Raw genomic sequence first — 18,287 nt, 5'->3', positions numbered from 1 at the left:
TCTCTGTCACAACTTAAATGACGTTCTTTAATGTTTTCATAAATAACAAAACTATACCATGGGCTATCTGTACTTGGCCATCGCAAATATCGAAATCCAATTTTTAATGCCATAAACCCTCACACTTGCCGCTGAGCTAGGAGAGAGCTTAATTTAGATTATATTAATTGACAAAGCATTTTTATGTCAGATAATCACATTGTCCAAACTGTAAAACAAGACCTGATATTCAATGGTTCAAGGTGCTATATACTGGCACGTGTAGTACCTTAAACGTGTTTGCATAATTTAGATTATGGAAACGTAAATCTAGATAATAAAAGTGTAACTGAACGTTCATTTTTTCGTTCTGTAACAATGTTATAAACACCTGCTCCATCTATTGAGCAAAGTTCTAATTTACACTGCTTAAATAATATTTTAAATAAGAGCCGTCTATTGGCCCTGTGCAAGCCAATTGTTATTTTCCCGTCCAAAGCTAGTGAATGGGCTACCTACGCTCTGTCCATTGCTGGAAATATCGAACCAGAATTTTAGAGTTGTGAGTAAGTACATTTACCGCTGACCCAGGAGGTGGAGCTCTGAATTGTTGTGTTGCTGAGCCAGGTTCGAATCTGTGCGATACCACAAAATATTCAATGTACTTTAAGGTGCATTATAAAAATGACAATGAATCTCTTAGCGTGCATGGTGGGTGGTAGAGTGCTGCTGACTATCTGTCTTCCCTCTGGTCAGTAGTTCAATGTTAGGAACGATTACAAATAGCTTTAATAGCTCTATAACAAATATAAAATAAAAATACGAAAAAAATTGCACAACTTAATTCCTAAATGGAATAAAAGAGTCAAGTTATTTGAAGTATAACTCTTCTCAAGTAAGTAGCTATTGAATATATTCAGTCTCAAAAGTACTATATACAGCATATAAACTGCTCAGGTTGGTCAGTTACCCTTATTGTTTACGAATAGTCGTCACTGATTTAGAACTTTTGACCAAGGGAAGGGTAATCAGTCAGAAACACCCGCCACCTACACGGCTAATGTTTACTGAATGATATATTGAGTGTCATAATTATAATGTCCCGCAGATGAACGTACACGGTATGCTCAACCGCATATCGTGGCTCGAACACTCGATCTTTCACTCCACAACTCAGTAAATGAATGGCTATGCTGTGTCAGGCCTTTTTTTTTTCTCTTGCGCCTGACATCTAATGACATTCAACTTGTTAATACCAAGAGCTGGTCATCTAAGAAATAAAGAAACAGTACTTTCAAATGTTTCTTTTTTGTATTACGTCTACTCATAGGTGATCTAACCTACTGGGCAAAGTGGACCTTACATATGGAATGTCCCCCGATGCTATGCTCTTTAATATACTTCTGAGTTTGCTTTTCATTATGGGACTTCAGGGATCCAGAGTGACTAAGACCGCATTATCGTTTTGTAGCTCAAAATAATGAATTAAGTGATTGTGATTCTTATACGAAACAATGAATTTAAATGCATTGCTCATTCGAGGCTATATATCTTTAATGAACTTACTATACAAGCGGTTTAAAATGCAAATAAAGAGTCTTCACGTGCAGCTTAGTCCTGCCGTAATTCTATCGTCTTCAAATGAAATAGTGATATATATTACACATTTGGTACTAAAATGAGAATGCTATTACATTTCAGATGTTTCAACTGATAACTAGAAAAATATTAATTACGAACAAGACTGAGATAGAGATCTATTTCACTTGGTTTAACGAACTCGGTTAGTGTTAATGTTGCCCTATTTCACCTTGACATCGAACCACTGTTTCTATTATTGTATCAAATATCTTCTATTCATTAAAAAGAAACTATTTACTGAAGTGTAATTTAAATTGAAAAATGATATTATGATAACATAATAAATGTTTAGTTATCTCAATTTTACAAGTGCTTGTGTTTCTCAAGTAGCACAGAAAAAGGTTTATTATTCGATTTTTAGTGTCTATCCTATACCCAATTTCACTCAGTGTTCCATAGGTAGAAACTTCAAAACCTATATCCAATTAACTGATTCCCTTTAAAAATATATATAAGAGATTAGAATATTGAGCACATCAGGAAGAAATTTTCTAGAAACTTTTTTTCAAAAAAAAGGAAAATGTGACGTCATAAGTACTTCATCAACAATGTATTAACAAATTAAAGAAAGCTTAAGGGCAGTTCATTTGAAAACAGACAAACAAATGAGCCGTTCTAACAATGTGCGTTAATGTCATAAACAAAACAAAAAAAACAGCTCATAATGGTAATAATTTTCCAACTGATTTGGATCATAAATGAGTACCCTTTGTGTGTGTTTTGTTTCAGTGCAAAGCTACACAATGGATCTTCTGTACTTTATTCTCTACGGGGAATCAAACCACCTCTTTTAGGGTTTAAAATCCGTAAACGTGCCTCTGACCCTCTGGAGGACAATTGAATACAAATATCAACAGGTGAAAGAAACTACTCTACGAGCAGTAATAAATACTGGTTTTGTTTTGTTCATTTTTTCTTTTCTTAAAGACCACACAATATATTAAACCCTTTACTTTTCAATGTTTACTTTTCACCAGCCATTCACTAACGGGGATTTCGTGAAAGAGTGTTTGATGGCAGTACAACATTTTGTGTCCGAGTAAAAAATATTTTATTTTCAAATATTAGGCTTTCTGCAAAAACAGTTATACGACGAATAGAAGAAATGTCAGTGGATGTAAAAAAATGTTTAAGGGATTACTGCAAAAATTTCCAGTTCTTCTCAATAGCGCTCTATGAGAGCACAGATACCAAAGACACCCCTAAGCTTGCAGTATTTGTACGTGGAGTAAACTCAGCTTTCGACATTGTTCAGAAATTTGTTCAACTGGTACCTATGAAGGGCACTATCACAGGAGCAGACATTCCTCAAGCATTGCTCAAGTGTACTGCAGACATGAAGCTGGATTTGTCAAGGCGAATATGTGTAACAACCAATGAACAGCCAGCAATGGTTGGAGAAAAGAAAGGTCTGGTAGCTTTGCTTCAAAGACACATGGAAGTCCTAGGAATTAAACACAAAGTCAGAAAAATGCACTGCATAATCCATTAGAAAGCATTGTGCGCTAAGTCTTCAAATTTGAAGGACGTAATGGACGTAGTGGCGAGGGCAGTAAGCCTGATCTAGTCTCGGGGATTGTACCATCGTCAGTTTCAACAACTTTTGTCGGAAGCAAAGATTCAGTACCAGGACCCGCTCTACTTCCGTGATGTTCGCTGGCTCAGTAGAGGCGCAATGTTAGGAGGAGCATACACGCTGTGGGAAGAGATAGCTACATTCCTTGAAAGTAAAAATGCGAATGCCTCAGAAGAGTTTTTAAGTTTGGCATTTCTGGTAGATTTATCATCTCATTTAAACAATCTGAACTTGCAGCTTCAGGGAAGAAATCAGCCGAAACAAAACTAAAACTGTGAGAGTGACAGCTTGAGAAATCAAACTACGATCATTTCCCTAAACTCGAGGAGACCAAACCAGCAGACGCCAACATACTTGTGACTATGATACGTGACTTGAGATCTAAGCTTTCTACCCCTTTTCGCTGGCATTCATTCGCACACAAGCGATTTCAGGGTATTTACCACCCCATTTGATCTCGAAATAGACATCGTACCAGAAAATGTTCAAATGGAATTTATTGAGATGCAGTGCAATGATCTATTAAGATCTAAATTTCATGCAGAGGGCGTATCTCTACCAGAGTTCTAGAGGAAATATCTTTTAGAATCTGGGATTTATACCAACTTGATAAATCATGCGAAAAAAATGGCATCGATGTTCGCCAGTACTTTTGAGTGTGAGCAACTTTTCTCGAAAATGAAGTACACGAAAAGCAAGTTAAGAACTCAACTGACTGATGACCGTTTAGATGACGTCTTACATCAGGCTTCACTCAGTTTGTTGTTTAATGTTGAGAGATTTTCGAGCGACAAACAGCATCAAGTCCCAGACTAATCGCTGTGTCCTTTACGACATGAATATTACTTAAATAAATTAATATTATTCATAGTTCATTGTGTTTTATTATTATTACCTTCATTTATTAATTATAGAAATGAATGTAACCCTCCATCCGCTCACAAACATGGCCTCTGGCCCCTGTGCGGAAATAGGTTGCCGACTCCTGGTCTAAAGGGTTGTAATGATGCCTGTGATTAGCACAGCACAGATAGCTCATTCAGCAGCTTTGAACTTGACTAGAAAGAAATAAAATATTCTTCAGTAGCTAAAGAGTTTGAGTAATGTTACAAAAGAGATGTATGAGCATGATCGTCTCTAAAGTTTAATTCGTAGATGAGAAGGTTTAGCTTGAATTTCGCTCACGAATACATAAAGGCTGTCTGCGCTAACCGTCCCTGATTTAACAGTAAAAAACGAGATGGAAAGCTTTTAGTCATCACCACCCACTGCCAATTATTAGGCTACTCGTTTATCAACTAACAGTAGGATTGATTGATCGTCACATAATAAAGCCTCCACGGCTGAATGAATAGCGTTTCTGATGGGACGGAGATTCGAACCCGAGACTCTCATACTGAAAGTCAAGTGTCAATAACAACGTGGTCATGTCTGGCCGAACTAGAAGGAAAGTAGCTAGTCAAAAACAGCCACCGCTAATTGTTTGAATACTCTTATCTGTCGTAATACTGTAATTTGACTGCTACTTTTATAGTTTACTCATCGCTTCAAAGTACAAACTGCGTTTATTTGGTGAACTAAAAATAAGATTGTGCTAACCACTACTAATACAATTCTGCGACTCAGAAACATAAGTCCAATTATTATTTAAAACTTTGCACTATTGCTCCATATTCCTTTCAGACAACAGCAACAACAAACATTAAATTCTGATAAAAGGCTTATAAATTGTGATATTTAATACATTATTATTAAAATGATAGTTCTTGTGCTGATGCACGTCTGAACATCATATTCAAATAGCCTTACCAAGATGAGTATTCTTAAAATGTTTCATTACATTTTTATTTTGAAATATTTTAATTTTTTTTCTTTAGTTAATCTTATTTTTGTTATTTTTTTTATAAATTAATAACAGAAACAATTAGAAAATAAATTGTTTAAAATAAACAGGTGTGGTGATTGGTAATTTATTTTCTATAAAACCTGTTTATTCATGTTTCCTATTGAGGTTATTATTATTGTTATTACTGCTAAGAAATGTTACATCACGTTTTATTATTAATGTTTGTTTGTTTGTTTTGAATTTTGCGCAAAGCTACTTAAAGGCTATCTGCGCTAACCGTCCCTAATTTATCAGTGTAAAACTAGAGGAAAGGCAACTAGTCATCACCATCCATCGCTAACTCTTGCGCTAATCTTTTACCAATGGATAGTGGGATTGACCGTCACATTATAACGCTCCCACGTCTGAAAAGACGAGCATGTTTGGTGCGACGGGGATTCAAACCCGCGACCCTCGGATTACGAGTCGAACGTCGTGACCCACCTGGTCATGCCGTGCCTTTTTATTATTAATACTTTGTTGTTTGGAACGTATTTTAAACTTAACCCAACAGATGTCGTGTGCTCTGACGCGACACGCCACGAGACACAATAAACTGGTACAAATTGTAGAATATACGTCAGTACATCAAAATAAAATTGTTTGTTTGTTTTAATTTCGCGCAAAGCTATACGACGACTATTTGTGCTAGCCACTCCTAATTAACAGTGTAATACTAGAGGAAAGGCAGATAGCCATCGCCACCCACCGCCAACTCTAGGAGTACTCTTTTGTTAACGAATAGTGGGATTGACTGATTTATTATAACGTCCTCACGGTTGAAAGGGCTAGCATGTTTGGTGTGACAGGGATTCGAATCCGTGACCTCCAGATTACGAATCGAGCGCCTTAACCACTTAGCCAGGCCAGGCCCAAAATTAAATATAGAAATGAATTTCCCTCTGCACATGAGTGTAAGTTCATAATTTCCTTTACTGTTAAGAGCATAGGCATTGAAAAGCATATATTTCTTAATATTTTTTGCATTGTGTTTTCATTAATTATTTTGAAAGTTTCAAACCCAACGTTAGCATAATATTAATATAATTTATTTAAAAAGTTTGCGAAACTAAAACGAAACAATGCTATTCTTGGCAAAATACACTCTAACAAATATTATACGCTTGAAATGTATAGCATTACGTATATCTATTTAATGTCCCCCCAAACCATGAATGAGTGGAACATCTGAGGATTTACAACACTAAAATCTGACTTCAATATCCGGTTGGCGGACAACAGATAGCCATTGTGTAGTTTGGGTTTAAAAATAAATAAACTATTCCATGCGTATGCACAACGAAATGCTTTCTATTATTGAAACGCTCACATTATATACATGCCGTATTACCCGTAATTAACGTCCCCTTTCTAATTATTATCCCCCTGTATTTTAATGGAGCTTACCATATGTGACAGCAATTTTAATTCAACATATAATCCAATTTTATTATTGTAATTTTGATTTGAAAAACAAAAGAAGAAAAGCAAATACACACACACTTATCAGGATTCAAATCAACAAATCTCAAGTGAAAAATAGAATTGTGTACTGCACACATTACTTTAATAAGCGCCCTCTTTTTTCAGTTTTAAACATCTCAGGTAGTGTTAATTAAGGTAACTAAGGTATATAAAAATGGATCTGGTGTCTAAACGGTAAATGTGAAAGCTTAAATAACGAGGGTTATCTCCGGTGGGGCCTTAGTGCAGACAAGTCCATTTTGTATCTCTGCGCTTAAAATACAACCACAATAAACGTGTAAATCTACCTTTAACGAAACTTTTGCACATAAAATTGGTATCCTGTTAATAACCGAAAGAGGAAAGGCATTCAATCAAGAGTATTAGTAACCAACTGTCATCTCAGCAAAAACATTTGGCCATTATTCTTAGGGTGATCACACACACACACACAAAGTGCGGAGCATGGTTTTGAAACAACGGAACTCAATTTTTAATGGCATAAATATTTGTGAAGAATTTTAATTCGAATTATTTATGAAATGATGATAATAATAAGCGAAATAATATTAAATGTTTTCGAGATAAAAAATAACTTTCTCTATCATAAAGTATTTTATTTCTCTAAAGTGAATATTAATTTAAAATATTATTATTATTACTCGCAAAAAATCGCGCTACGAACTTTGAAGCCGTGGATGCGTTACACAAATATCTGTCAAATCCTACTACTCGGTCTGACAAGTGTAGCCCAAGAGCTGGCTGTAAGTGGCTTTAACGAGATGCCTTCCCTCTAGTCTATCGCTTCACAATTGTGGACGGCCAAAACAAATAAGTCTTGGAGTTCTATTGTTTAGACTAAATATCATGGCATTACTTGTAACCAATCACAGAAGTTCGTGAAACGTCATGTCTCGTATTATAACAGCATACACTAGTCCAGGATACAAACTGCTTCTGTGTAAAAACTTTAAGAAAATGCCAACAAATGTCACGTATGAAATTACATTTAGCGATATGGGATTGGAAATCGTCTAACAAGCTTATTCAATCTGAACAACAACAACAAATGTTTCTTCAGTGTGTTCTGTGTTTTTATGGATGACTATATAGGTCCAGAGAAAATGTTTATTACATGCGTTAGTGTCGACAAGATTAAGTCGGCGCCTCGAAAGGATTATACAGACCTTAGTGGATTAGAGGCTTAGATTTGTTACCTTAGCGTAATCTCTAGGCGAGTAGGATTAATGACAAAACTCGCGTATTTCTTTATGATTTTCAGAAAAAAATAATTTTATACAGCTTATAGCCAACTCTGTAAAAATTATTGTTTTTGATCTTTTGAAAATTACTAGAACATTCGTAGCCCATGTTGTTGTTTTTTTCCTAGCAAAAATGTTGAATTCGTTATTGGGAAACAAGCAATTTATTTTAAAACTAAATTTTATTTTAACAAATTACCTATGCTCTGCTTAGTAATTATAACCAAAGATCTCAAAACGCCACCAGGTAGAATTTATGAAGAGTTATTGATCAAACTTTTAACTCCTTTTACCAAGTTACATCTCTAAAGTCCGAAGTCCATTACCGGCAATGAAAACAACAAACAGTTCAATGGAGCTTTGCTCCAAAAACACACATATATACAAACAACCGTTTAATATATTATTTGTTTCAATGTAACTACAGAACGTTATGGATAATATCAAATAAGTTACATATGTGTTAATAAAGTATTTTTCCTTGTTCACGTTCAGCTTTGAAAATCAACATACAAACATAACATGTCCTTGTTACTTATATTTATATATATACTGAAATAAAAAAGAACAGAGAGAAAAATATTAGACATTTTATCAGCCACAGATTTATCCCTTTTTTTGCATGTAGAAAATTATTTTGATTAACTTTGTGTTTTTCTATTTATGTCTAATTTTCATGAAATTCTCATTTGCAACATTTATTTCGCATTTTGTAGAAAGAAATGCAAAACTTTAACTATTTTGTTGTTGTTTTTTGCAAGCAACTAAACTGTCTTAAGATATTGAAACAGGATAGTTCAACATTGTATTTCTTTCGATAGATTTTCTACAACACGTTAGACTGGAATTCCTCAGAAACGTATCACATAAATTTACTACAAGTAAATAAAGTCTAAAAAACAGCTTATATATTTGTGAATATTGACTAATTCAGGCCTTAACTAATAGCATAACACTCTTGTAACTCCCCTAATAGTAACAACAAAAGCACATGTGATGAACATACCATGAGATTTCGTGAATATTGGCTAATTCAGACCTTAACTGACACCATGACACTTTCATAACTCTCTTGATAGATACTAGAATAGAAGCACATGTGATTTCGGGAAGAGTAATTTATTCAATAGATCTTGAAGTCTTTCAGACAGACTTCTTGTTAGACTTGACAAAAAATTATTGACTTTTGTGAATATAAAACACCTATTTTAGGTGCTGTACTAAACTTGTTCAAAATTGCTTTAATTTCTTATAATGGAACTTCGTACAGAGTTACACGAAAAATATTTGCACATAGTTAAACCTAATTTTGAAACAGGTAAAGGTAAGGAAACAAGTCAACGTATCCTTCCCCAACACTTAAACTATTCCTTTCTAATCGAACGGCGTATTTTACTCTTGATCCACTGTCCGAAAGACCGGGGAACCTTTTCTTCTATTGTAAGAATGTGTTTTAAGTATAAAGGTTACGAGTGTGTGTGTTTTCTTATAGCAAAGTCATATCGAGCTATCTGCTGTGTCCACTGAGGGGAATCGAACCCCTGATTTTAGCGTTGTAAATCCGTAGACTTACCGCTGGTTACCTGTGTTTTGGTGTTTTAGATACATTTTTACATTATTTGGTTCAAAGTATTATATGACTCTCAAAATAAAAGTGAAATACCTTAACTTTTGTAACAAAACTACAATATCCAGATTGTTATTAAATATCATTTTCAATGACTGATTTTTTTATTTTCTTCATTCTCGCATATTTTATTTTTTCTCATTTCACCTTTATCTAATATTTACCTTTTGTATGTTTTTCATTATAGTATAAATTGTAGTTACCTCCAGTTGCCAGTCTTTGGTTTTTCGATGAATCTTCAAACTTTCGATCAAAAAGTTCTGATATTTTCAAATTAAACTGATTTCCCGATAAGTTATTTTCTGACAGAAATATCCACAAATAATGCAAGTTCTTGCCGCTGATTTAGATGAACTTCTCCTATGAGATTATCGCTTAACTTTTCGGTGTTAGTGTAGAAATACGAGAGCTTGGACTCTTTAAAATAAACATATCTTTATTCGCTACAACACAAAAATACTCAAACTGAGCAAATGTCCACGTGCGACAATGGGAAATACTCACTTCAAGTTGTGTTATCATTAGTTCTAAAGTTTTCTTCTCGCAAGATGGATTACCTCCACACTAATATGTTCAACGAACTTCAAAATCTCTTCTTTCTGTCAAAACTGGGAGCAAATTGTTACAAAGAAAGCGCCTGATTTCAGACATAAGTTTGCTTTCTTTGTTCAGTGGAAAGCGTCACCTAGTTACCCCTGTTCCCTTTAGTCAGCTGTCAGATTCAGTTGACGCAAAGCCGGCCACCAGTTCTAAGTAGTTTTAACCTGAGCCCATAACATACTGAAATATCCTTGTGAGCAGAAAACGTCATATAATAAAAGAAAAAAAGAGATGAGGTAGCTATAACAAGGTAAAGCCCTCTAGTGACATAGTGGTATGTCTGGTGACTCACACCACTAGAAACAGGGTTTCGATACCTGTGGTGAGCAGAGCACAGATAGTCCATAGTGGAGCTTTGTGGTTAATTCCAAACAAACAAAAATGAGCTAATGATAGACATTTGGACTGTTAATATATGATACTTACATATACTCTTCAAAACAAGAAACGCAAAAGGGATGTTTTTGTTATTTTAAAGAGAAATATATGTAATAACGTTACAAGCTCAGAGTATGTGATGTTACACGTGTTAAGGCACTGATTCTCAGACCAAAATGACAATAAAAGTTGTGCACTTTGAAAACGGAGAAAAACATCGGATTTTTCGCCAAAACGCATTCGTGTCCAATAAATTTGTTTGAGAGATCTGCATGTTCTGCAAGTGCAACATGTGCAAAATCCCTATAAAAGTGACGGGTTTTCGGTTTCCATAGCTCAGTGTTAAGCCATCGACACGCAATACAGTTACGCCAAGACTGACTGAAGCACAAGGCAACAACGCCATTGGTTGATTGAAAGCAGGCGAATCTCGATCAGATGTTGCCAGAGCTGTGAATGTCCACCCAAGCACCATCACAAGGCTATGGAATCGTCACCAACAACATGGATCAACTCGTGAACGTCCACGATCTGGCAGACCTCGTGTGACCACGCCCACACAAGATCGCAACATCTGGTTACGTCACCTTCGGGATAGGACCACCACTGCGACGTCTACTGCCTCAACCATACCAGGGCTGCGTAGAATTTCCTATCAGACCGTACGCAACCGTCTACGAGATTCTTAGGCCCCATGTGCAACCCATCATGGTGAACGTCAACGACGTTTTTCAACATGACAACGCCCGTCCTCACACAGCCCGACTCACCACTGTCTTCTTGAGACACCACAACATCAACGTTCTTCCCTGGCCCACCAGATCACCAGATTTAAACCCCATCGAACATCTTTGGGACGAGTTGGATCGACGTCTGCGACGGCGACAACCTCAACCGCAGACTCTACCTCAGCTTGCAGCAGCTTTGCAGGCTGAGTGAACAGCCATTCCACAGGATGTGATTTGTCATCTCATCGCTTCCATGGGCAGGAGATACCAAGCAGTTATTGACGCTCACGGGGGGCATACTCGTTATTGACGTTGAGTGACGTTAAACTTCACCTAGTGAGCGTGGACTTCGCGTTTGCAGACTTTGGATGTTCAGCAGTGAATGGGCAAAGTTTCACACATGTCATACAGACCTACCCGGAATAAACTTGTTAACAATTTGTCTCATATTTTGCCTTTTGCGTTTTTTTTTTTGAAGAGTATATAATGTAATCATTATAGTGCTGTATTGAGTCAAGCATTTATGACAGGTCGTGAGATGGACATAGTACATGGTGAAACTTCACATTGCTCATACCACTTTCAGCTTTCCGACCGAAACGAAGTAAAAAAAATCTTTGAAGCTCTGAGTTTATGTTGCAAACAAGAGTCAGTTGACTTTAAGAGTCAGTTGACTTTAAATGGTATTTTAACCCGATAACTTTTGCAGTCACTCAAAGAAGTTCGCAATCAGGTCTTTTAAATGACTGCAACAAATGACAGCATCAGTGAATACAAAATCAGATAATACAGAAGTATTCCACAAATGACAACGAACTTAAGTTCTCGTTGACTTGATGTGCAACAGGGAATAATTGTTAGTACTTTTTCTATATGAAAACTCGAAATGAGGATGCTAAGGAGCTAGTGTTAAAAATATCAGTGTGTAATTGTAAAGTTTTAATATTTTTAACACCAAAGAAAGTTTAGTTTATGTTTCTTTTCTTTAGCCTTACATATGAACTAATCAAATACATTATTTTTTTATTTATTACAAAAAATACTTTTATGCACGATTGAATATTTCAGAGTACCACACTTTCTCAGTATTTTCAGTTTAGTTCCATGTTCTCCGTTGCTGCACGTACATACATTACTATGGACAACGAATGATCATAGCTAGTTTTTCCATCAGTAGCTGCAAATTGTAAATTACCAATATGAACATGGTAACAAACAGTTTGGAAAAATATCCACATTTTGTCAAAATATTATACATAATTTTGCAAGAGAAACGTCGAGTAAATATTGAATTCTGCATAAACGTTTTAGGCCTAGCATGGCCTGGTAGTTAGGGCGTTCGACTTAAAAGTTGTGGGTCGTAAGTTCGAATCCCCATCATATAACATGCTCGCCCGTTCAGCTGTGGGGTGTTATAATGATACAATTAATCCCACTATTAGTTGGTAAGCATTAGCTTAACAACTGGTGGGTGGTGTTGATTAGCTGCTTTCCTTCTAGTCTATCACTGCTAAATTGGAAAAAAGATGGCTCTCCTTTAACTTGACAAGAAATTTAAACTAAACCGTAAACGTTTTACACATTAGCTGGAAACGCTTGATGCATTGTTTTATTTCAAGATAAGCTCTGCAAGAGCAACAGATTCGGAGATTTTGTTTTGTGTAATACAAGGAACAAAATCTTTATTGCATAGAATTAAATCACTGAGGCTTAACAATAACGGTCGACTTCTACGTACCTAGATTAATTTGCTGCTGGAACAGAGGGGAATTAGGACTTTTGCATTTCACTCTAGAATTGTACCCCTATGACGCTATAAAGTCAAATGAAAATTTTATGCAGTACCCCACAATTCCAGATGACGTATTGCAACAATCATTTGAAGTACACAATTTACTCCAACAGTTTTTGCAAAGCTCTTCTCTACCTTAATATCATCTACACACCTTGAGGGTGATAACACAGAAATACGTCCAAACAAGTTTATAATATCTATGAAATGTCCACTGTGGGACATAACCAAAGACCGATACGAGAATTAATACGAGTTAACAGTTATCTATATCTTATTCTCAAACGTGTGATCCAACTACGGAACACAAGAATGACACATTTACCTGAATGCATTTGATTGAAGATACATTATCCCTTTGCTAAGAAAAGGTTAAAAAGAGCAAATTTTCAAGTACGGCCGAACATCATAATGATAGGTATGTAGAACTGCTCCGTTTCAGAGGAAAAAATATATAAAATCAGTATTTGAATATCATTTTATGACGTACAGAAAACGTATTTATCATATCGTTACAGTACAACAGACAGGAAAGCAGACAGTCCTTAATTTTCGAGTGGTAGACTAGATGGAAGGAAGCTAGTCACCTGTGCCCATCTCTTATAACGCACCACCTGCTCCAAAGTGAAGACTGTGATTTCACAGCAATAAACATGAACCATAGATCCTCGGATTCAAATGACTGACGCTATAACCATTAGTAAACAAACAAGACGCACTTGTACGAACGTGTTAGTAATTTTTCTCTCCGTATAGCTAAGAAACACAACTAACATCGTAGACGTATTTATCACAACATATTAGAACATCGTAAACGATATTTAAGAAATCTACCTTACTTATATCTAATTCTGATTGATATTAGTTTCTTACACAGTCTGGAGAGAAGCTTTGTAAAATAACCTCCCTAAATGCTTCAGAGTACGTAGGCCAGTTTAAGAAAACTAAGTAATTCAACTATCTTGAGAGAGAAAATAAAATAAACATTAACATTTTGTATACGTGTATGTGTTGTTTTGTAATTTGTCTTCATTGGTTTAAACCTGATATAATTATTAATCGTTTCGAATATTTTACGTATTGCATCTGTCTCTAATTTAGGAGATCGAGGTTTGTTTTATTTTGCGCTTTCTTTGTTTGTAGAATTTTTGCACAAAACTATACAATAATTATCGATACATATATGTTCCTAATTTTAAGCTGAGAGACCAGAGGAAGAGAAGATATTGAGCTACTTTTGCCTGATGGAATAGTAGATTGTTACCTTCACTTCTCACACGTACCCACAGTCCAAGTGCGGAAAGCGCTTTTGCAATAACAGTTCTCGAACCATGAGATTCAACTTCTACCTTTTGTTTTCAACCATTATTTAAACTCGCAAGAGTTGTCCTTGACTTGTACAACAAGTTGTTATAAAATGTATGCTTTTCTATCATTTTTTCATAAAACTTGTTTATCTAACTCAAAGGGTTGAAGATGTTAAATCTATCTGACTACATATTAATTTATTCTGATCAAAATGCGTTAGAAGCACATATGCTTTCTTTCCCTTCTATTACTTTATCTCCTTATCGTGAAGTATCAGTTGGTACCTAAAATTCTTCTCATTTTTTACGAGCTTTAGTTAAATGAAAATATTTGGAATCTCATCTGCCAAATTAAATATAAAACATAAACTACATCCATTTTTTCACATAAAAGGGGAACCTAATTTATACCTTGTATTGAATGCGTACTCTGAAATTTGACAGTACAACAGACAAAAAGCTCAAAGAAAAACAAATGTTAAGCTTTAGAATTGACAAGACATATTTGACACACGTCGTGTAAGTTCAAGAGTGCCTTATCCCTTTACGAAGTGTAATACTAGATGTTTTCCCCACAACTAAGAGCTTCACGTAGTTGAGCAGGTGATTACGTGCGGCAACCAGGCAGAGAATTTAATCAACCTTCTCAGCGAGGGTTCATACTGCTTTAACATCTTAGGTGTTGGCAGGAATAATAAAACAATATTTAAGGCATCTGGACAAAATCCTTTTCGTCCTGTGACTTGGCTTTCCCGATTTTGTGGGTAATTTACTGTGCAATGGATCAGAGATACCCCGCTGAGGGGAGAGCTTTCCAGAATGTTTCAAAAGGAAAGATGACGCACACACCAAATAACAGAGGAACATGGCATATAAATTAATGCTCATTTGTTCGTATATTGGAAACATAAAGAAACAGAGAACACATATAAATACTCAGAATTCTTCGTTTCTTAGTAGCCTCTGGGGTTTACTGTTCAGAGATAGGACTACATTGTTTACTACTGTGAACGATAGTTGGTAATTGTCTCGGGAACTTTTAAGATCTAAGACGTTTTCATCGGATCAGTAAAAATCGTATAAGTAGACATCGAACTCGGGCGAAACACAGTGTGTTGTCGGGGTCGTCTTCTTCCACGCCAAACCTACCATGACTACTGTCCAACGTTTCCAGTTGATTTCTTGCTTAGTTTTCTCTTTCTGCTGGATCTCCAAAGGTACGAATAAGCCGAAACAAATTATTTTGATGTGCAATGAAAGATATACTAGTTTCATTAATTATATAAGCTATAACGATTCGAATGTAAATTTTCTTCGTCGTAAGCTGTAACAAATGTTATCACACGAAATGTTGACCTTTGAATAAAAAATAAAATGTCATTCCTAAGTCTGGCAACTGACCACCTAATATACTGTTTATTTTAAACGATATATCATTTGAAAAGAATCTTGAAAGTAAATGAATTCATTTCAACTTAGTTTGTTTTAATTAACCAATCCTCGTATATATTAGGCAAAGTTTCACTTAATATAAAATCCAACATAAATATGTCACTATATATGAGGTATTTAATAAAGACAAAACAATTTTAATTAGAATCATTTATAAGCCTTCTGGTGGCTCAGTGGTAAGTCTTGTGGTTTATAACGCTAAAAATTTGAGTTCCATAACCAAGGTAGCCTACTGTGTAGCTTTATGCCTAATAACAAACAAAGAGAAAAATACTTAGAAATTCAATTTTTACTATTGTCACCCTTACACAAACAGCCAAAACATTCACGTGATGTTTTAACTTTTGGTATGTTGAGTTCAAAATTTAATGTCACAAAGAGAAAGATATGGTGAGTTCAAAAATTAATGCCACAAAGAGAAGGATATGGTGAGTCAAACTTTAATTGTTACAAAGACAAGGATAACGTGTTTGTTACTTTATCAGGGCTAATAGTGCTAATGCATGAATTATTAAAAAGGATTATATTTAAATACGTTTGTCATTTAAGGAACATCTAACTATATTTAAAAACTATAATTCCGAGTTTGATCCCTGATAAAGACACTGCGCAAATTTCCTATTATATAGCACTGATGTAAAACAAAGAAAATCGGATATTTTATTTAGAACTACTATTGAGAAGTATGATCAACATAATAAATAAGAAAGTATCTGTAGATGGATCTGATTTAGATAGCTAATTTGTTTATTTGTAATTAAGCACAAAGCTGCACAATTGATTATCTGTACTCTGCCCACCACAGGTATTCAAACCTGGTTTCTAGCGTTGTAAGTCCGCAGATATACTACTGCACCACTCGAGAGTGGATAAATAGCACAGAGTAGTATTTATTTACACTTTACTGTCACCAATGTTAAAGTATTTTTAATTCGATATCGTTTAAAATATTTATCCTGCTATTATTCACGAAGAATAATTCTCTGTTGCAAAAATTCTAATTTATTATAACGTTCCACGAATTCCATGTGATTACAACGGAACTGACTTTAAAATACAACAAACTTCAATAGTCCTTGCAATGTCTTGTACATTAACAAAAGTTTTATTCATATCGCCAGTCTTATGACATTATGAGAGAGTTGACTGGTTGATTTTGAATTTAGCACAAAGCTACACAAGGGTTATCTGCCCTAGCCGTTCCTAATTTAACAGTGTAAGATTAGAGGGAAGGCAGCTAGTAATCACCACCCGCCACCAACTCTTGAGCTATTCTTTTAACAATGAATAATGGGATTGATCGTGACATTATAACACCCCCACGGCTGAAAGGATGAGCATGTTTGGTGTGACTGGGATTCTAACCCGTGACCCTCAGATTACGAGTCGAGTGCCTTAACCACCTGGCCATGTCAGGCCTTTGAGAGAGAGACTGAGAAGGAAATAAATAAAAGCAATGCCAGTTTAAGAGAAAAACAATTTCGGTAAGCAGTAAAACAAGGTTTAGAAACACCACTTATCCTGTACAACTATTAGTTAAATGCCTCTTATGTTATGTGCTTCCGTCAGCGGCAAAGAATGTATAAGATATAAGTAATTTAAATACATTGTTTTCTTTAGAATAACCCTGCACAACTACATAATAAATTTAAGTCAACAAACAAGCTGCGTTTATTGAACTTTGTTTCTCTTTAAGATTTTTGCAATTGAATAATTTTTATGTCCTTGTTTAATAGATTTGTATGTTCAATAGAATATTAAATGCGTGCCTTTGTTCCTTAGCTAACAACCAGTGAATCCTTTGTTGAAACTTGTCGTTAATAGGAACGTATTTCTTTGTTTCAGGATATGTTATTTACGACGATGACAAAAGACAAGACCTGATCCCGATATTGCGATTGGGTCGGAGTTACTCAACACCTGTCGACAATCTAAATTTTTTCTCTCGAATTGGACGGTCTGGAGTTTTGAGTCTCTTACCTTTTCCTTTTACCTCACAATATTACAGTTTCAAAGATTATGAAAATTCCGACGACTTCAAACGCTCTTTGCCCAGTTTTACCCCTAGAATCGGTCGGAAAAAGCGCTCTATCCTCAAGGAAGGTCACGATGACCAAGAGGAATGGCTTGATCTGAACGATGATGATAACCTAAGGAATTTGAGACAGATTATTTCAGCTCCTCGTGTGGGTCGAGGTGATGTCCAGATGCGATCAGTTTTCGTCCCACGTATCGGACGTTCACCAGCAACTGAAGAAATAAATGATGACGCCAAACGAGTAGCTTTCACTCCTCGTATAGGTCGGGCGCCATTTATTCCGAGAATTGGCCGAACAGATACGGAAATGTACCGATCTTCCCGAACAGCCTTCACTCCTCGCATAGGCCGGGCGCCATTCATCCCGAGAATTGGCAGATCTAGTGACTCCGCCTATAAGGAAACTGGAAATTGAAGACGTCATCTAATATCTGAATCATAGTTTTAATGATTTGTTTTTTTTTCAACGACAGTGATTTCAGTATAGAATGTTGTACTAAAAAAGTAATAAAGGAAATGTACGACGTTTCAGATAAATCTAGAATAAAATAACTTGTT

The 18,287-nt window shown here is 35.5% G+C and overlaps 2 protein-coding genes across 2 annotated transcripts; both read left to right on the top strand.

Annotated features, from left to right (window-relative positions):
- Nucleotides 1-2,725: 2,725 nt before the first annotated feature.
- Nucleotides 2,726-3,112, top strand: LOC143223863 (general transcription factor II-I repeat domain-containing protein 2A-like). The gene has a single exon (XM_076452339.1). The coding sequence runs from the start codon at nt 2,726-2,728 to the stop codon at nt 3,110-3,112; it is 387 nt and encodes a 128-aa protein (XP_076308454.1).
- A 12,076-nt stretch (nt 3,113-15,188) lies between these two features.
- Nucleotides 15,189-18,287, top strand: LOC143258463 (uncharacterized). The gene is made up of 2 exons (XM_076517477.1): nt 15,189-15,456; nt 17,537-18,287. The coding sequence occupies exons 1-2, from the start codon at nt 15,390-15,392 to the stop codon at nt 18,142-18,144; spliced, it is 675 nt and encodes a 224-aa protein (XP_076373592.1). The 5' UTR covers nt 15,189-15,389; the 3' UTR covers nt 18,145-18,287.

The sequence above is a fragment of the Tachypleus tridentatus genome, chromosome 8 (genome assembly GCF_004210375.1).
Source record: "Tachypleus tridentatus isolate NWPU-2018 chromosome 8, ASM421037v1, whole genome shotgun sequence".
Lineage (NCBI taxonomy): Eukaryota > Metazoa > Arthropoda > Merostomata > Xiphosura > Limulidae > Tachypleus > Tachypleus tridentatus.
The sequence above is the reverse complement of the archived record's forward strand: the minus strand, read 5'-3'. Positions and strand labels throughout refer to the sequence as shown.

Bases quoted from the DNA above. Each gene is read 5' to 3' on its own strand.
- LOC143223863 (XM_076452339.1), top strand. From the start codon at position 2,726: ATGTCAGTGGATGTAAAAAAATGTTTAAGGGATTACTGCAAAAATTTC.
- LOC143258463 (XM_076517477.1), top strand. From the start codon at position 15,390: ATGACTACTGTCCAACGTTTCCAGTTGATTTCTTGCTTAGTTTTCTCT. The intron at 15,457-17,536 runs GTACGAATAAGC...TCTTTGTTTCAG, and splicing joins TTTCTGCTGGATCTCCAAAG to GATATGTTATTTACGACGAT.